Here is a 13,938-nt window from a genome sequence, read left to right as displayed (position 1 = left end):
TTTAAAATATGAGTATAAATACTAAATGATTGGAAGCCAATTCAATAGGCTGGAAAGCACACCCAGATCCATAGCTCAACCGGCAGACTGAGTGGAGATACCTCGTTTCAACATGGAGTGTGTGTCCTGATATGGGTGTGTACTAACAAGCTAACCCAAGCTTTTTAAAAAAAAAAAAAAGAAAAGAAGAAGAAGAAGAAGAAAAAGAAGGCTGGAAAACACCTAATTCCATCAGAATGTGACATGGCATCGTTTCATAGGCCTGTCAGATGCTAGTTAGAGAGGACCCACTAATTTTCAAAAGTTGTTGGATCAAGTACCTACTCAATCCTATTTGGCAGGCCAATGAAATGGTGATATATAATGGGACTCTGTATTTATCCAAAGGGAAGGAAGAAGGTAACTTTTAAGTGCATGGGCGGATGGTGTATTTCGTATGGTGGCAATTGTTAATCACATTTGCACACCGTCCATCAGATGTACTGCCCCAGTTTGTCCATGATTGAAAAAATACACCATAAAAACTTCAGTTGGGCCACACCATAGGGAATATGTAATGCTTAAAGTGTCTAAATTCATATTTTGCAAACTTCGGTATTAGAATGGCCTAGCTTTTGGGGCAGGCATCCCTTCGTCCTTTTAAGCCGGATGATATGAACGGATTGAATTGATTATGCACACTAGGGTGGGCCCCCATGCACAACCAATGGCAGGCATCTCCATCTCAACTGTACCCTATGATGCAACCCACCAGATTTTTTCGGTCTGCCTGATCCTTTAGGCCTCACGGACAACTTGATGCGATGCATCTATTGAACGGTATGGATCTCATGTACTATCCCCTGTGGCCAGATTCGCGCATGATCTTATGAAAATAGCTGAATTCCGCTTGTTGTTGGAATCGAACTATTCAAATAAGAAGACAATTAACGGGTGCCGAAAATAGTTAAGCAAGAGCTGTACATCCCGGACACGGATTAGCTACGGATGGCTTCATTAGCTATCTAGCTACTGAATTAATCGTCACCAAGTTCTGTGGGCCCACCATAATGTATGTGTTGTATCCACACCATCCATTCATTTGTAGAGGTCATTTCAGGGGATGAGTCATAAAATGAGGCGGATCAAAAGATCAAGTAGACCCCACAACAGATAATAGTGGAGACAGCGATGCCCACCCTTGAAACCTTTCTATGGCCCACCTTGATGTTTATTTGAGATCCAAACTGTTCATAAGTTCACAGAAAAATAGATAAAGGGCAAACACAAATATCAGCTTGATCGAAAATTTCTGTGGCCTCCAAATTTTTTTTAATGGTAGGCGTTCAATCCCCAATGTTTTTTTTGTGGCGGGTGCACTTGAGATTTCGATCAGCCTCATTCTTTGGCTAGTGTCCTAAAATGATCTCTACAGATAGATGGACAGTACGGATAAAAACACGTAAATAATGGTGAGAGCCACTGAAATTGGTGACGTCACGTCAGTAGCGATATGCCTATGAAGCTACATCCCACGAACACTATTTCGATAGCGCTATTACGTGAGCCAAAGGGGTCCAAAATCAAGAAATGATACCTGATGATTAGAACATCTCATTCACTGGGGATGTATACAATTTTTGCACCTTCACTTTCTATAGATTACACGTGGCATGTGTACGTATGATGATTGGAATATCTCATTCACGGTACGTCTCCTGACCATGATCAAAAGTCACAAAAGTCACATGATCAGACAATCCTGACCATGCAATAGACGGCATACAGATGAACGGTTTACATAATCACACGTATTACACGCACGCATGAATAAAGATTTCATGAAGAGAAGAAATAAATAAATAAAGCCTGAAAAACTGGAAAAGATAGGAGGATGAGAAAATCACCTTTTGGGGCTGAAAGAGCAGATGTCTCGTCTGTAATGCAAGTAGAAATCTCCGCCTGAAATAGTCGAGGTTGCTCTAAACTGAAATGAAGACCGCTCTGGAATCCGGTCAATGCCGGCATCGCACTAAAATACTCGAGAATCTTAAATTCCGACGGAGTATGAACATCCGTGCTCATGCAATCAATTTCCATACACGTGGCACACACTATTCCAGGTTTCTTATACAGATGGGCCTTAATTCATAAATCATACTGATGGGTCGTCATCAACTCTGTGTGATTGGGAGTCAAGAGATGGACGGCTATTACACGTTTCTAAGTCAAGGGTACGGTAGCTAAATTGACTAAATTGTGGATCCACCGTTCCTAAAATAAGATTGGTTGAACCATCCGTCTCTCCGATTAGTGGACCCTTGTTTCATGAAATACAACCATTGGATGTTATTTATTTTTAACCGTCCAATGGATGTTCACCAATCCAATAGTCAGATAATAAAATAAGCATTTCTTTTTGTTCATGATATATCTAAACTGGCACATAGATTTTGGACAGTTTAATTGGAATTACTTGCATGCCAGGTGTGCTATTTCTAAATAATTTCTAACTGCCTGCGTATCATCCCTTACGCTCCGATAGAGTATGAAAGCTTTTCTCTTTACAATGATGAATGTCAAGAGTCCTAAGTCAGACTCAGGACTCGTATCATCGCGTGTGTTTGACTTGATCGTCAGGATTCGTTTGGAAACTTTCGTGCACTCGCTACAGGGAAAGTACACTCGCCTAAAACATTGCAACAAAGAACACGTATGAGAGATCGGAGCCGTTCATCAGATGACGGCACTTCTGATGAGCGGCTCAGATCTGATACATGCGGTTCCTTATCTCCACTTGTTAGTAAGGGACACTTTGAAAGTGCACTCGAGCAATTTCAGTTGCCACGATTCGGATTGGACGAAACGGGAGCGGATTCGGTCGGACCGGGAAATGCCGAGCTCAGTCAGACCGTGGGGCTCACATTGATGTATTTGTTTTATATCCACGCCGTCCATCTGTTTTTTGTGGATTATTTCAGGAAATGAATAAAAATAAAAAATAAAAAATAAAGTAGATCCAAATCTAAGGTAGACCATGCCATGGGAAATAGTGGTGATTGAATGCCCACTATTAAACTTATCATGCAATACAAATGTTTTCAATAAAACTCTTACGTTTTTTTTTTTAAAACTTCATACAAGTCGTACGACCTTATTATCAGGTTGGATGGCAAATAAACATTACAGTTGAGTTAGGAAGTTTTTAACTGTGGGCGCTCAATCACCATTATTTTCTATGGTGCGGTCCATTTAATATTTATATCTACTTTCATTTTGATATCATGCTTAAAATGATATGAAAAAATGAATGGACGAAAAGGATATACACTGCATGCATCAAACTGAGCCCCACTCATGGCCTAACCGAACTTAGTGTTACATAAGCCTATTGAATCCGCTTCCGACGAAAACTTGGCTGCGAGGCGTGGAAGGGATGCGCAACAACCTCACATATGGTTAGAGGTGTACACAAACCAAGCTAGCTCGGTTAGCTCGCTCGACTCGATTTGAAAAAGCTCGATTTGACTCGATTCGAAGCTAAGTTCGAGCAAGCTGATTTTTTGAACTCAAAAATGAGTTCGAGCTGGCCCCAACTCAACTTGACTTGGATCGAACTCAGCTCGATTCAAACTCGGATCAAACCAGTTAGGTGACTCAGTTACTTTGATATTGATGTTGCTCACCAAGTATTTGATGAAATGATTCAAAGAAGTGTGGCTGGTAGCAAGGAAGGTATGTATATGAAACCAACATCCTTTTTTTCTTAATTTTTATGTTGCTTAGAAGATGTTTGATAAAATACCTGTAAAACTATTGTTGTTATTTCAAATACGATGAGAATTTGAAGGTATAGTTCAGGTGTTTGTAGAAGTGCTATAATGGCGAACTCGGCTTGATCTTGGCTTGAATTCGGCTCGAGTTGTTGACCAAATCGAGTCGAGCTAGCCAGTCAAGCTCGAGGACTAAGCCGAGCTAAGTTCGATCCGAGGTCAACTAGTGGCTGAGCCCAGTCAAGTTGAGGCCAGCTCGGCTCTGTTCAACTCTATGTACACTCCTACATGTGGTAGAGCCACCTCTTCGAGGAGTTGTATCTATCAATCATCTCCATCCAATGAGTGGGCCCTATCATTGAGGTAATTGTACCTATCCAGTCCGTCCATCTAGTGGGGCCTATCATTTGTGGATTACGTTTCGGGAATCGCACACATCAGACAATTCCACCATAACTTTTCATCCAATTCCCCACTGAATAGTTTACTGTTAACTACTATATTTTCTACGGTCTCACTTGCGTCCACCAATTGGATGAATACTACAATCTGATCCGTCCATAGATTGAAAGATTCTCCGTCAAAAGTGGGGGCGATTAAATGGACGGACCTGATTGGTACAACACCCCTACCCGTGTTCTGTGGAGAGAAGGCTCTACCATGTCTAGTCTCGAGTACGAGTCACATAGGAGGCGAATTGCCTGCAGCCGGGGGCTGCAAGAGATCCTGTAATACTAAGATCTTTGGGGCCCACCGTGATGTGTATGTTTTATCCACTCCATCCATCTGTTTAGTCACCTCATTTTGGGACATGATCCCAAAAATTAGTAATATCCAAATCACAAGTGGATCACACCACCAGAAACATTAGGGATAAAGATGCTCACCGTTGAAACCTTTCTAGTGCTCATCGTGATATTTATATGCCATCCAACACGTTCATAAGTTGAATCCCACATGTGTGAAGGAAAAACACAAATTTCAGCTTGATCCAAAACTCATGTTTCCCTCAATAAGTTTTCAACCGTATAAGTTCAATCACCTTTTTTCATGTGGTGTGGTCCAATTGTGCTTTGGAGATGCCTCATGCTTTGATTCATGTACTAAAATGAACTGGGGAAACGGATGGACTGAGTGTATATAACACGTAAATCATGGTGGCCCCCACAGAGTTTAGGGCTGCAAGAATCCCCGTAAGCCCCCGCTTCAGGCAATCAACCTCCAGTTATATTCTTCCATGTCATCATGTGGTTCATCTCACCTGTGCCATGTATCAAGTACGGTTTTAATTTTAACGGAAACGATACAAGACATCATGCTGTACTGTAACTACCATACAGCATCATGTATTGTATGACTTCCCTATTTTGAATATTTGATACGGCAAGAAGCCGGCAGATGTCCATTGTCTCATTGCAGATTTCCAATTTCATGAGTGCGAGCGGCTCTTTGGCGTTCATAACGTACAACAAACTCGTGTTTCCTTCAGTATGGCACAAGATTCAGTGCGCTCATCAGATGGACTACAGATGGGCCACAAACCAAACAAATCTGATGATCTTAGCCGTTCAATCAGTGACAGCAATGTGGTGGTTATTGTAAATAAAAATGATAACAGAGAAACCATAAGCTTAATGGGAAAGCCCCCTGATTTAGAAATTGAAATAACACGACTAATGCAATTTTGGGTAACTGGCGTCTACATGGGGACACTACCCCCAATGGGTTCTGGGTACCCTATGAGAAAGGTCAGCAATAGTTTAATTAGAGGCTTCTTTTTTTTTTTCATTGGAGCCTCTTATTGGAGTGGTAACATTATATAGTTTCCTTTGCCCAATAATCAGATTGATCCACTGGTCAGGTGGGTCATAATTTTCAAACCAAATGCACGGCTCTGAAAAACTAAGTGAAGTTCTCTAACGCACCACTTTTTTTCAATATTGGGGCCCACGTGCTAATTCGACCATATTTTGTTTTTGTGAAAACATGTGCAAGGTCAGACCAACTTGATGGATGGATTAGATCTGGCCCATGTGCATCATGCCGCCACGTGTAGCGTGCACACCAGCTTTAGTGTCACCCGGATGGGACGCGGATTGCCTGCGACACCCTGTGGCAGGAAAGTCTTGCGGTCGGAAGTTAGTTGGGGCATCATGTGTTTGTGAGAAATACACTCCGTCCATCTCATGTTACAACATGAACACGAAAATGAGGCAAGTCCAAAACTTAAGTGGGCCAAACGACAGGAAACAGTGAGGATTGAACATCCACCGTTGAAAATTTTGTACGGCCACAAAAGTGTTGAGTAGGAATGACCTTATCGATGGTTTGGATAGCATATAAACATCACAGTAGATCCAGGGAGGTTTTAACGTTGTGCATGTCCCTATTCAGTTTTTCCATCGTACTACCCACTTGAGTTTTTGATCTACCTCATTTTTGGGCTCGGATGGGTGGGGTGGATTTCTCACAAACATCACGGTGGCCCCACCTGGCTTCTGATCATGTGACAGTGTCGCAGGCAATCCGTGTCCACTTGTGCTGTGCATGCCCATCGTTGAAACCGTTGTGGTTGCCCGTCTCTCTTGCTCAAGTGTATAGCACACCTGCAGGAAACCGCACCCTTTCCCTCCATCTTCCTCCTTTAAAACGATCCGCTCTTTTTGCGTAACAGCTGCCCACTTGACGCGAGACCCAGCTGCCGGAAAGGGCTGGGCCACTTATCATTGCCCGAGGCCCATCCTGGACCCAGGCCTTGGTTGGCTGATTGGCATTCAGGGTCCAGCCCTCAGACCAAGTTTAGGAGCCCAAGCCCTGGCCCTACAGAGGATCAGCCCATTGCCAGCCTAAATACAGATGAGGCTTTGGGGCCAGGTACAGGCTTCGTCCTGCTCATTTAATAAATGGGGCTAGGGCCAGGTCTAGGTTTCACACCATTTTCAGGCTATAACACTGCCCAGAAACAGGCCCATTTTCAACCTCGTAAGGCCAGAGCTTATAAATCAATCCAGCTTCACGATTAAAAATGGATATAATGGGAAATCCCCATTCCTCACCTCGCTTTGAAATATTTTGGTATGAAGATTTATATTGCGATGTAATTATGAGTACTTTGACTGAATCATACATAACACAAGAATGTTTTTTTTTTTTTTTTTTGCAGAAAATAATCATATTTGCTACTGGCAGACAGATTCGGCACAGTGAGAGCTTTTGCATTCAACACCATCCAGAGACCGCATTTAAAGAAACCCAGTAGCTTCAGGAATTGTTGTGGAGTCTATAACCCTGGGTTCAGCCCGCATTGCCTCTATCTTATGATGATCTGTACAGAAACATGGTCAGACCCGCTGGGTTGGTATTGAAAGAACAGTGACACGAACTGATTTTGTGTGTGTCCATCAATGTTTCTCAGAGCTGCCCTTGCTCATCAATGTAGGAGTGATTGAAGCAATGCCGATGAGGAACAGGGTTGCAATCGACTGAAAATCATACAGGTCACCCACCGACCTCAGTTCTCCAAGAGCAATTCCTGCCTGCATAAACACCACCAGATATTGAAGATGGCTTCAAAATGAATTTCTTTTTCTCAATTGTGATTGCATGAGGAATGCAGGAAGCAGATAAAAATGGTGAAGAGATTTGAATTGTTCTTACTTTCACTGTGACAAAAGCGGCCGGAATGAGCCCAATGAATGTTGCAAGGAAGAAAATATGGTAAGGCACATCTACTATGGGCGAAGCCACGTTGATGAATGTATTCGGCAAAGTAGGGGTAACTCTTAGAAAGAGCATGTAATTCAGTAGTCTCTCTCTTCTTTTAGCCACCTGAAAGACAACAAAAGGAGAAGGCCACAGTCCATTAGCAGGTTGAAGAAAGGATGCAAGAGTATTAGGAGAGTAGAAAACAAATGTTTCTTGTATCATTCATTGATAAGACATTCCCCAAATGCAATTTGACATGACTAGTTTAAGACAGAAGAATGAATGAGTGAATGAATGAAGGGAAAAAAAATGGATGTGTGTGAAGAAGAAGTAGAAGAAGAAGAAAGAAAGGATACGTGTGGGTAGGTGGGTGTGCGTGAGGGTTGCGTGTGGGTGTGTGTGTGTGTGTGTGTGTGCAGGGTATGCATGTGTGGGTGGGTGGGTATGAAGAAAAAGAAAGGAAAAAAATGCGCTTCCGTGCATTCATGTGGGTGCATGTACGTGTGTGTGTGTGCGCGCGCGCGCACATCTCAAATGTACCAATAACCCTGACAATGGTATGCATAAAACCAGAAACTTAATCCCAGGTTATTGCATGTCAGGGTTGCAAGCACATTTGATAGCATCAATATTGTAGTGGAACAAATGAAATTCTGACACTTCTCATGATAGTAACATTTCTAGTCAGGATTAGAAACATGTTTATGAAAGATAAAGGTGTGGTTCCACCTTAGAAAATTCATACAGCACACCTAACTGCTGTTCCAGTTTAAATTTTGAATTTATGGCAATCAGTGCAATGTTAATTTATGAAAGACTATCTTATAGGGTAATCCGCAGGTAATTTCATGGCAAATTGGACTCCCCCAATAAAGTTTGATAAATTTCCCCTCCAATAATATCCAAATAAAGAACCCACTCACAAAAAAATAAAAATGAAAAAATAAAAAATAATAAAGGAATTATTACCAAGATCCAGAGCACTTCCACAGTCAATCCCAACAAATGTTGGAATCTATTATGGCTAGGGCAACAGAGATGAGTTGATATTCACCTGCGCTTGGAAGAAACTCAGCTTGTCAGGCCACAATGAGAAGACCAGGGGTTTCCCTATCTGTTTTGATAGGAAATAGCAAGAAGAAGCACCAGCAGTGGCAGCAAAAACCACCAAAGCAACACCTTTGAGTACTCCGAAAAGGGCTCCGGCAAGTAGAGACATGAAAACGGTTCCAGGAATCATGAAAGTCTGCATAAAAATGTAGACTACACAATATCCCACAAGAACCTGTATGGTGTAGTCACTTGTGTAGCTCTCGAGATGATCCCTACAAAGAGTGCATCAGCACTGTACATATCAGCCAAGTTCGTTCATCAACATCATAAAGAAATTTCATGCATCAAATTTCAAAATTCCAAAGAAAAGTTGAAAGCACAGTTGTTCTCCATGGATTAACTTCAACCACCGAAGAGTTTTAGGCATTTGGAACTGAGCGAGAAAAAAAAAAAAAAAAAACAATCAAGAAGAATTGTCAGCATTTGAGGATGGGCTATTTGGTCAACTTTCAGCATGTTGGTCTGACAATGACCTGATAGACACCATTCTTACCAAAGAATGACCCGTTACGCCATGAAATACATGTCCACACACACATGTATATACACACACATATTGCTTGATGACCTGCGGTCTAACTGCAATTATGGCCCTTGATAGAGTGGAATAGCAGAAAAGGGTTCATGTAGGTGACCCCAATTAGTTGGGATAAAGCGTAGATGATGATGATATACATATATTTAGGACCCTCACACTGTAGAATTTTAGCAAAAAAAAAAAAAAAACAAGATTTTGGCTTTTATAGGGCCATATCTTCCTGTATGGGTGCTGTATTAGTGGATACGACCCATATTGTATCAGCCAGCTGATATGCCGGCCAAATATAATACCTTAAGGAGAGCATAACCTAGATAACCATTCCAAGATAGCATGAACCAGATGTTCTCTCTGTCTGAAGCACAACTTTCCTTGCATTCAAATGGTCCCTTAATGTCCGGATGGAATCTACAGCAAGACCTGAGAACTGATGTCAATCTCAGGGTGTCACCCACTCCAGATCATCCTATTCACAAGATTCATTTGGTTGGCATCAAGAGGTAAAAGATTCGCATGGTAGATACAAAGTTGCCTAAAGGGTGAGCACATCTGCAATCTAAGGTGATAGCATTCTCATACTTGAGCCATGCGTTTGCTAAGAGACAATTCCCAAATTCTCACTCTTTGAGTTTTCAAGAGATCTGACCAACTTGAGACTTTTGGTTGGTTAGGTCACGTGTGTAGTCAACACTTCATTGCCGACTAGTTCTTTACATCTCCCAAGTTATGTAAAAATGGTTACATAACGGCCGTTATGTAAATGTAATGGTGGCCACCATTACACGTTACAGGTTTGTAACAGCCATTACAAAAAAACAGCCCATAATGGACCCGTTACAGCCCCGTTAGTAATGCTCCATTATGGGGCCGATACAGGATTTTTTTTTTTCCAAAAAAAAGAAAAGAAAAAGAAGCCGTCGTGGCCGTTACGACCCATATCATAACGATAATGGTGGCGGCCATAATATCTTCAGTGATAAGTGTGTCTAGATCAAGATATTAAAAAAAAGGTTAAGTAATACAGCCGTTACATAAGACTAACGGTGGTAACTGTTATGCATTACAGGGTCGTAATGGCCCGTAACAGTCCATAATGGGGATGAAACAGGTTTTTTTTTTTTCTTTCTTTCTTTCTTTCTTTCTTCAAAACAAACAAACAGCAGTAATGCAATGGGTTGTTACCTCTTAAACCCATAAAATGGTAGTTATTTGTCAGTGGTTGCCCAACAGCCATTGAAGGAATAGCGAGGCAATACTGATTAGCTAACACCAAAAACCACGAAAGTTTACAACTCACACATGTGATGCTGATAAAAATTAGTTAGATCTTGCCTTATTGAGTCTGCAACATCTAAAGGCCCTCATTTTCAATTTGGGGCAGAGTGATCCTTCCATATAAGAGAAACTGTTTCCATTTCACTTCCTCAGCCCTCAAGCCGTCTGTTATTAAGATGTTTTCTCAAGTTCTTCAAATCCAAGAACTCAATCTTCCTTCTCCATGCAGACCCTCATACTTTTTACCATCATAAATGGCACCAACAGTACCCTTTAGGCCTTTTGGCCACATAAATCCAATCTACCTCCATTGTAGTGTTACAATCTCAATGGTCTAATAGCCTAAGTTGATGCACTCCATCAGTCTTGACGCTTTTGGTGTATTGGTTAGGTTCTTAACAATTGGAATAAGGGCCAATACAAAGTCTCGTATTTGAGTCACGGAAGGGGCCACCTTTGGAAAGGGTAACTTGGACCAAAGTGAAAGCCACCACCATGGAGAGGGCTACCTCAACATCCAGAGTGCAGCAGCACAAGTGGAAAGGGTTGTCTGGAAAAGAGGCCAGAGTGGAAGCCAAAAACAGAGTGAGCCATGTCGACCAAGACATGAAGAAACTCAAGAAGATATCCTAAACGAGCACCTTTTGGTTGAAAGGGTTGAAGTAGGCCTTTTTCCTTGCTCCTTTATTGTCATAAGAACTTTGCAATCTAAAACTGGAGTAGAGGGGACAGTTACTATCTTATAGAAATTGAACATTCCGCGATTCGAATCCAGGAGGTTTTTCATACATATTCCATATTTTCCTTCTTCCACATCCAAAGGCATATGCGTCCAATTTCTTCTTCAGAAAATGTGCCTAAAACAGCACTCCAAACACCTTTACTTCTTATCCATGTGATCTCCCTTCTTCCACTACCATTTAAAAATAATAATAATAATACACAAGCTTGAGTCAGAATCATCACATAATTTTGCATGCACATCGGAACCACGAGCCACAAGTTTACTACAAATCCAGGACTGAAAGCTAAATGTTCCTTGACTTTGTCAGAATGCACTAAAATATACGAAATGAAGCACACCAATTTAACATGCTTTCATGTTTCTGTGTAGTGTATTTGTCCTAATCTTTCCCTACACTGATGTTATAGAAATAATTCCAACAAATTTCCCTATGCAAAGGTTGTTGTTTTCCAATTATATAGATCTCAAACACTCCCAATCAAACAACCTGTACCATCCTTTGGATTTATCATTCTTCTACTACTGATTTTTTTTTTCCTTTTTTTTCAGAATTGATGATTTTATTGAAAGAGCCAAAAGACTCAAGGGAGAACAAAGGAAACAGAAAGAAGAAGAATAAGAAAAACTTGGGAGATGCAATGCAAAGACATGTCAATCAAAACACTGAAACTCCAAAACTCCACCGATTCAAGAGAGCACAAATAAAATTTCAAGAATGAAAAATCTCTAAAAATAAAAGAAAAACATATGACAACGAACTCCAACCAAAAAAAAATCCTAAATTCCTAATTACGTCATTTCTCCAAATGAAAATTTTAAGAAACATACCTGAGAATCTGTAGATCTTCAAGGCTGCGGGGAAGCTTGAGGAAGCTGTAATCCGAAACTGGCATCGTCAGATATACACATAAAAGCCCCAAACCGAATGCGAAAACGACCGAAGAAGCAGCGGCCATCTCCGAAAAGGTTAAAGGAAACTTCGATTCGCCGCTACCGCTTCTGTTACTGATTTCCGCGCCTTTCTCCATCTTCTCCTCCTTACCTCGAATGGAAAAGAAAGCTAGGTTTTCAGTAGCTGCATTCGAAGAAGGTAGAAGAAGAAGAAGAGGAGGAACCCTAATCCTAGCTAGAGATCTTTCCCTCCCTCTCTCACTCACTCTCTCTCTCTCTCTCTCTCTCTCTCGGGAAGAAAAGAAGCTGGGAATGAATATTCGATGTCCTGAGATCTAGTTTTTCTTGTCTTCTTTTGTAATGGACGCGAGCGAAATGAGATGCGTTGCACGCGGGAGCAGCACGTGCCAACATTCTAGCGCGAGTCGCCCATTTCGTATACCGCTCAGATGCGGATTCCTCCGCACGCGGATTTCCTGCGAAAGCCTTTCGCAGTAAGTTCCTGCGTTGGAAACTCAGGTGGATCCCTGATGTTTGTGTGAAATCCACTCCCTCCATCAGTTTTTTGAGATAATTTTAGAAAACGAGGCAAAAAATGAACCGAATCGAACGCTCAAGTGGGGCGAACACATGAGGATTGAACTTCCACTGTTGAAATTTTAGTGGGGCGACATAAGTTTTGAATCCGTCTAATATTTGTATTTTCAGTTAATCCCGGTAGGAATGATTTTGTGAACGGTATGGATGGCATTTAAACATCACTGTCGACCCCTTGGAGGCTTCAAGGGTTGGAATTTTCCTACCCACCTTTTATCTTTAGTGCAGCTGACTTGAGTCTTGGATCCAGATCACTTTTGGTCTTAAGTCCTATAATGAGGTCAAAAATCGGATGAACGGTGTAGATTTCTCACAAACATCAAAGTAGGCCCTACTAAAATTTGCAAGAACTTCCTGCTAAAGTCTTTAGCAGGAAATCCGGGTCCGATTCCTCCCTCCCTCCACCGTGATGAATGTGTTATATCCATTCATCCATTCATTTCTCCAGCTATCTTAGGGAACGAGACCAAATACGTGGCAGATCCAAAGCTCAAGTGGACCCACACACCAAAGAGCGAAGATAAAGACGGCCAGGCAACTGAAGTTTTGCATTAAGCTGATATTTGATTTTTTCCCTTCGCATGGGTGGGTGACTCTCGTTATGGTTTGGATGGCATATACACATCGACGTGAGCATCAATGAGGTATTAACGGTAAGTGTCATTGTCCCACTATTCCCTGTCGTGTGTTACACTTGAGCTTTGAATTTGCTTGATGTTTGGGCTAACATGCTAAAATGAGTTGGAAAAACGGATGGACGGAATGGATATAACATATGCATCACGGTGGGCCCCACATAGGAAGTGGGTAAAGGAATGGAAGAGAATTCGCTTAAGGAATGATTTTGACCACCACCATCTGCAGATGAATTAAAAATCAATTCCAGGATCATCAATCAGAGTGATCAGAGGTAATATCCTATTCACGGTGGTGACCAGAATATGGACGGTTCAAAATCATCAGACCATAAGCACGTGGGGGACCATAATCACGTGGGGCCTGTGTACTGAAACAAGCGCTGGATCCTGAGACGCGACAGTGCTAGACAAATTCGTTGCGAGTAGTGTGGACTCTGGGTGGAGGACCAAAGACTACAAGAATTCGCTGTCGTTTCCAGAAAATTGATGGAGAATATTTTCACGCGCGCATTTCCGACAGCCAAAACCAAAGAAGCACATTACACGTGCCAACATATCAGACATGTGATCAATCCACGCCGTTCTTTGAAAAGGCCCCATTCTTAATGTGCCTTTTCCAGAAAATCATGCAGTTCCACTTATAAAGTCACACATGCACATTGAATTTTGATCGTTGGCGAAGCC

The 13,938-nt window shown here is 41.7% G+C and overlaps 1 protein-coding gene across 1 annotated transcript; it reads right to left on the bottom strand.

Moving 5' to 3' along the window:
- Nucleotides 1-6,813: 6,813 nt before the first annotated feature.
- On the bottom strand, nt 6,814-12,335 carry LOC131233352 (uncharacterized membrane protein At4g09580-like). Its single transcript, XM_058230042.1, has 4 exons — nt 11,957-12,335; nt 8,512-8,782; nt 7,410-7,580; nt 6,814-7,288 (listed from the first exon to the last, which is right to left on the bottom strand). The coding sequence occupies exons 1-4, from the start codon at nt 12,154-12,156 to the stop codon at nt 7,154-7,156; spliced, it is 777 nt and encodes a 258-aa protein (XP_058086025.1). The 5' UTR covers nt 12,157-12,335; the 3' UTR covers nt 6,814-7,153.
- Nucleotides 12,336-13,938: the final 1,603 nt, after the last annotated feature.

Source organism: Magnolia sinica, chromosome 18 (assembly GCF_029962835.1).
Source record: "Magnolia sinica isolate HGM2019 chromosome 18, MsV1, whole genome shotgun sequence".
Lineage (NCBI taxonomy): Eukaryota > Viridiplantae > Streptophyta > Magnoliopsida > Magnoliales > Magnoliaceae > Magnolia > Magnolia sinica.
The sequence above is the reverse complement of the archived record's forward strand: the minus strand, read 5'-3'. Positions and strand labels throughout refer to the sequence as shown.

Bases quoted from the DNA above. Each gene is read 5' to 3' on its own strand.
- LOC131233352 (XM_058230042.1), bottom strand. From the start codon at position 12,156: ATGGAGAAAGGCGCGGAAATCAGTAACAGAAGCGGTAGCGGCGAATCG. The intron at 8,783-11,956 runs GTATGTTTCTTA...CACTCTTTGTAG, and splicing joins GAAGATCTACAGATTCTCAG to GGATCATCTCGAGAGCTACA. The intron at 7,581-8,511 runs GTGAATATCAAC...GTTGTCTTTCAG, and splicing joins TGAGTTTCTTCCAAGCGCAG to GTGGCTAAAAGAAGAGAGAG.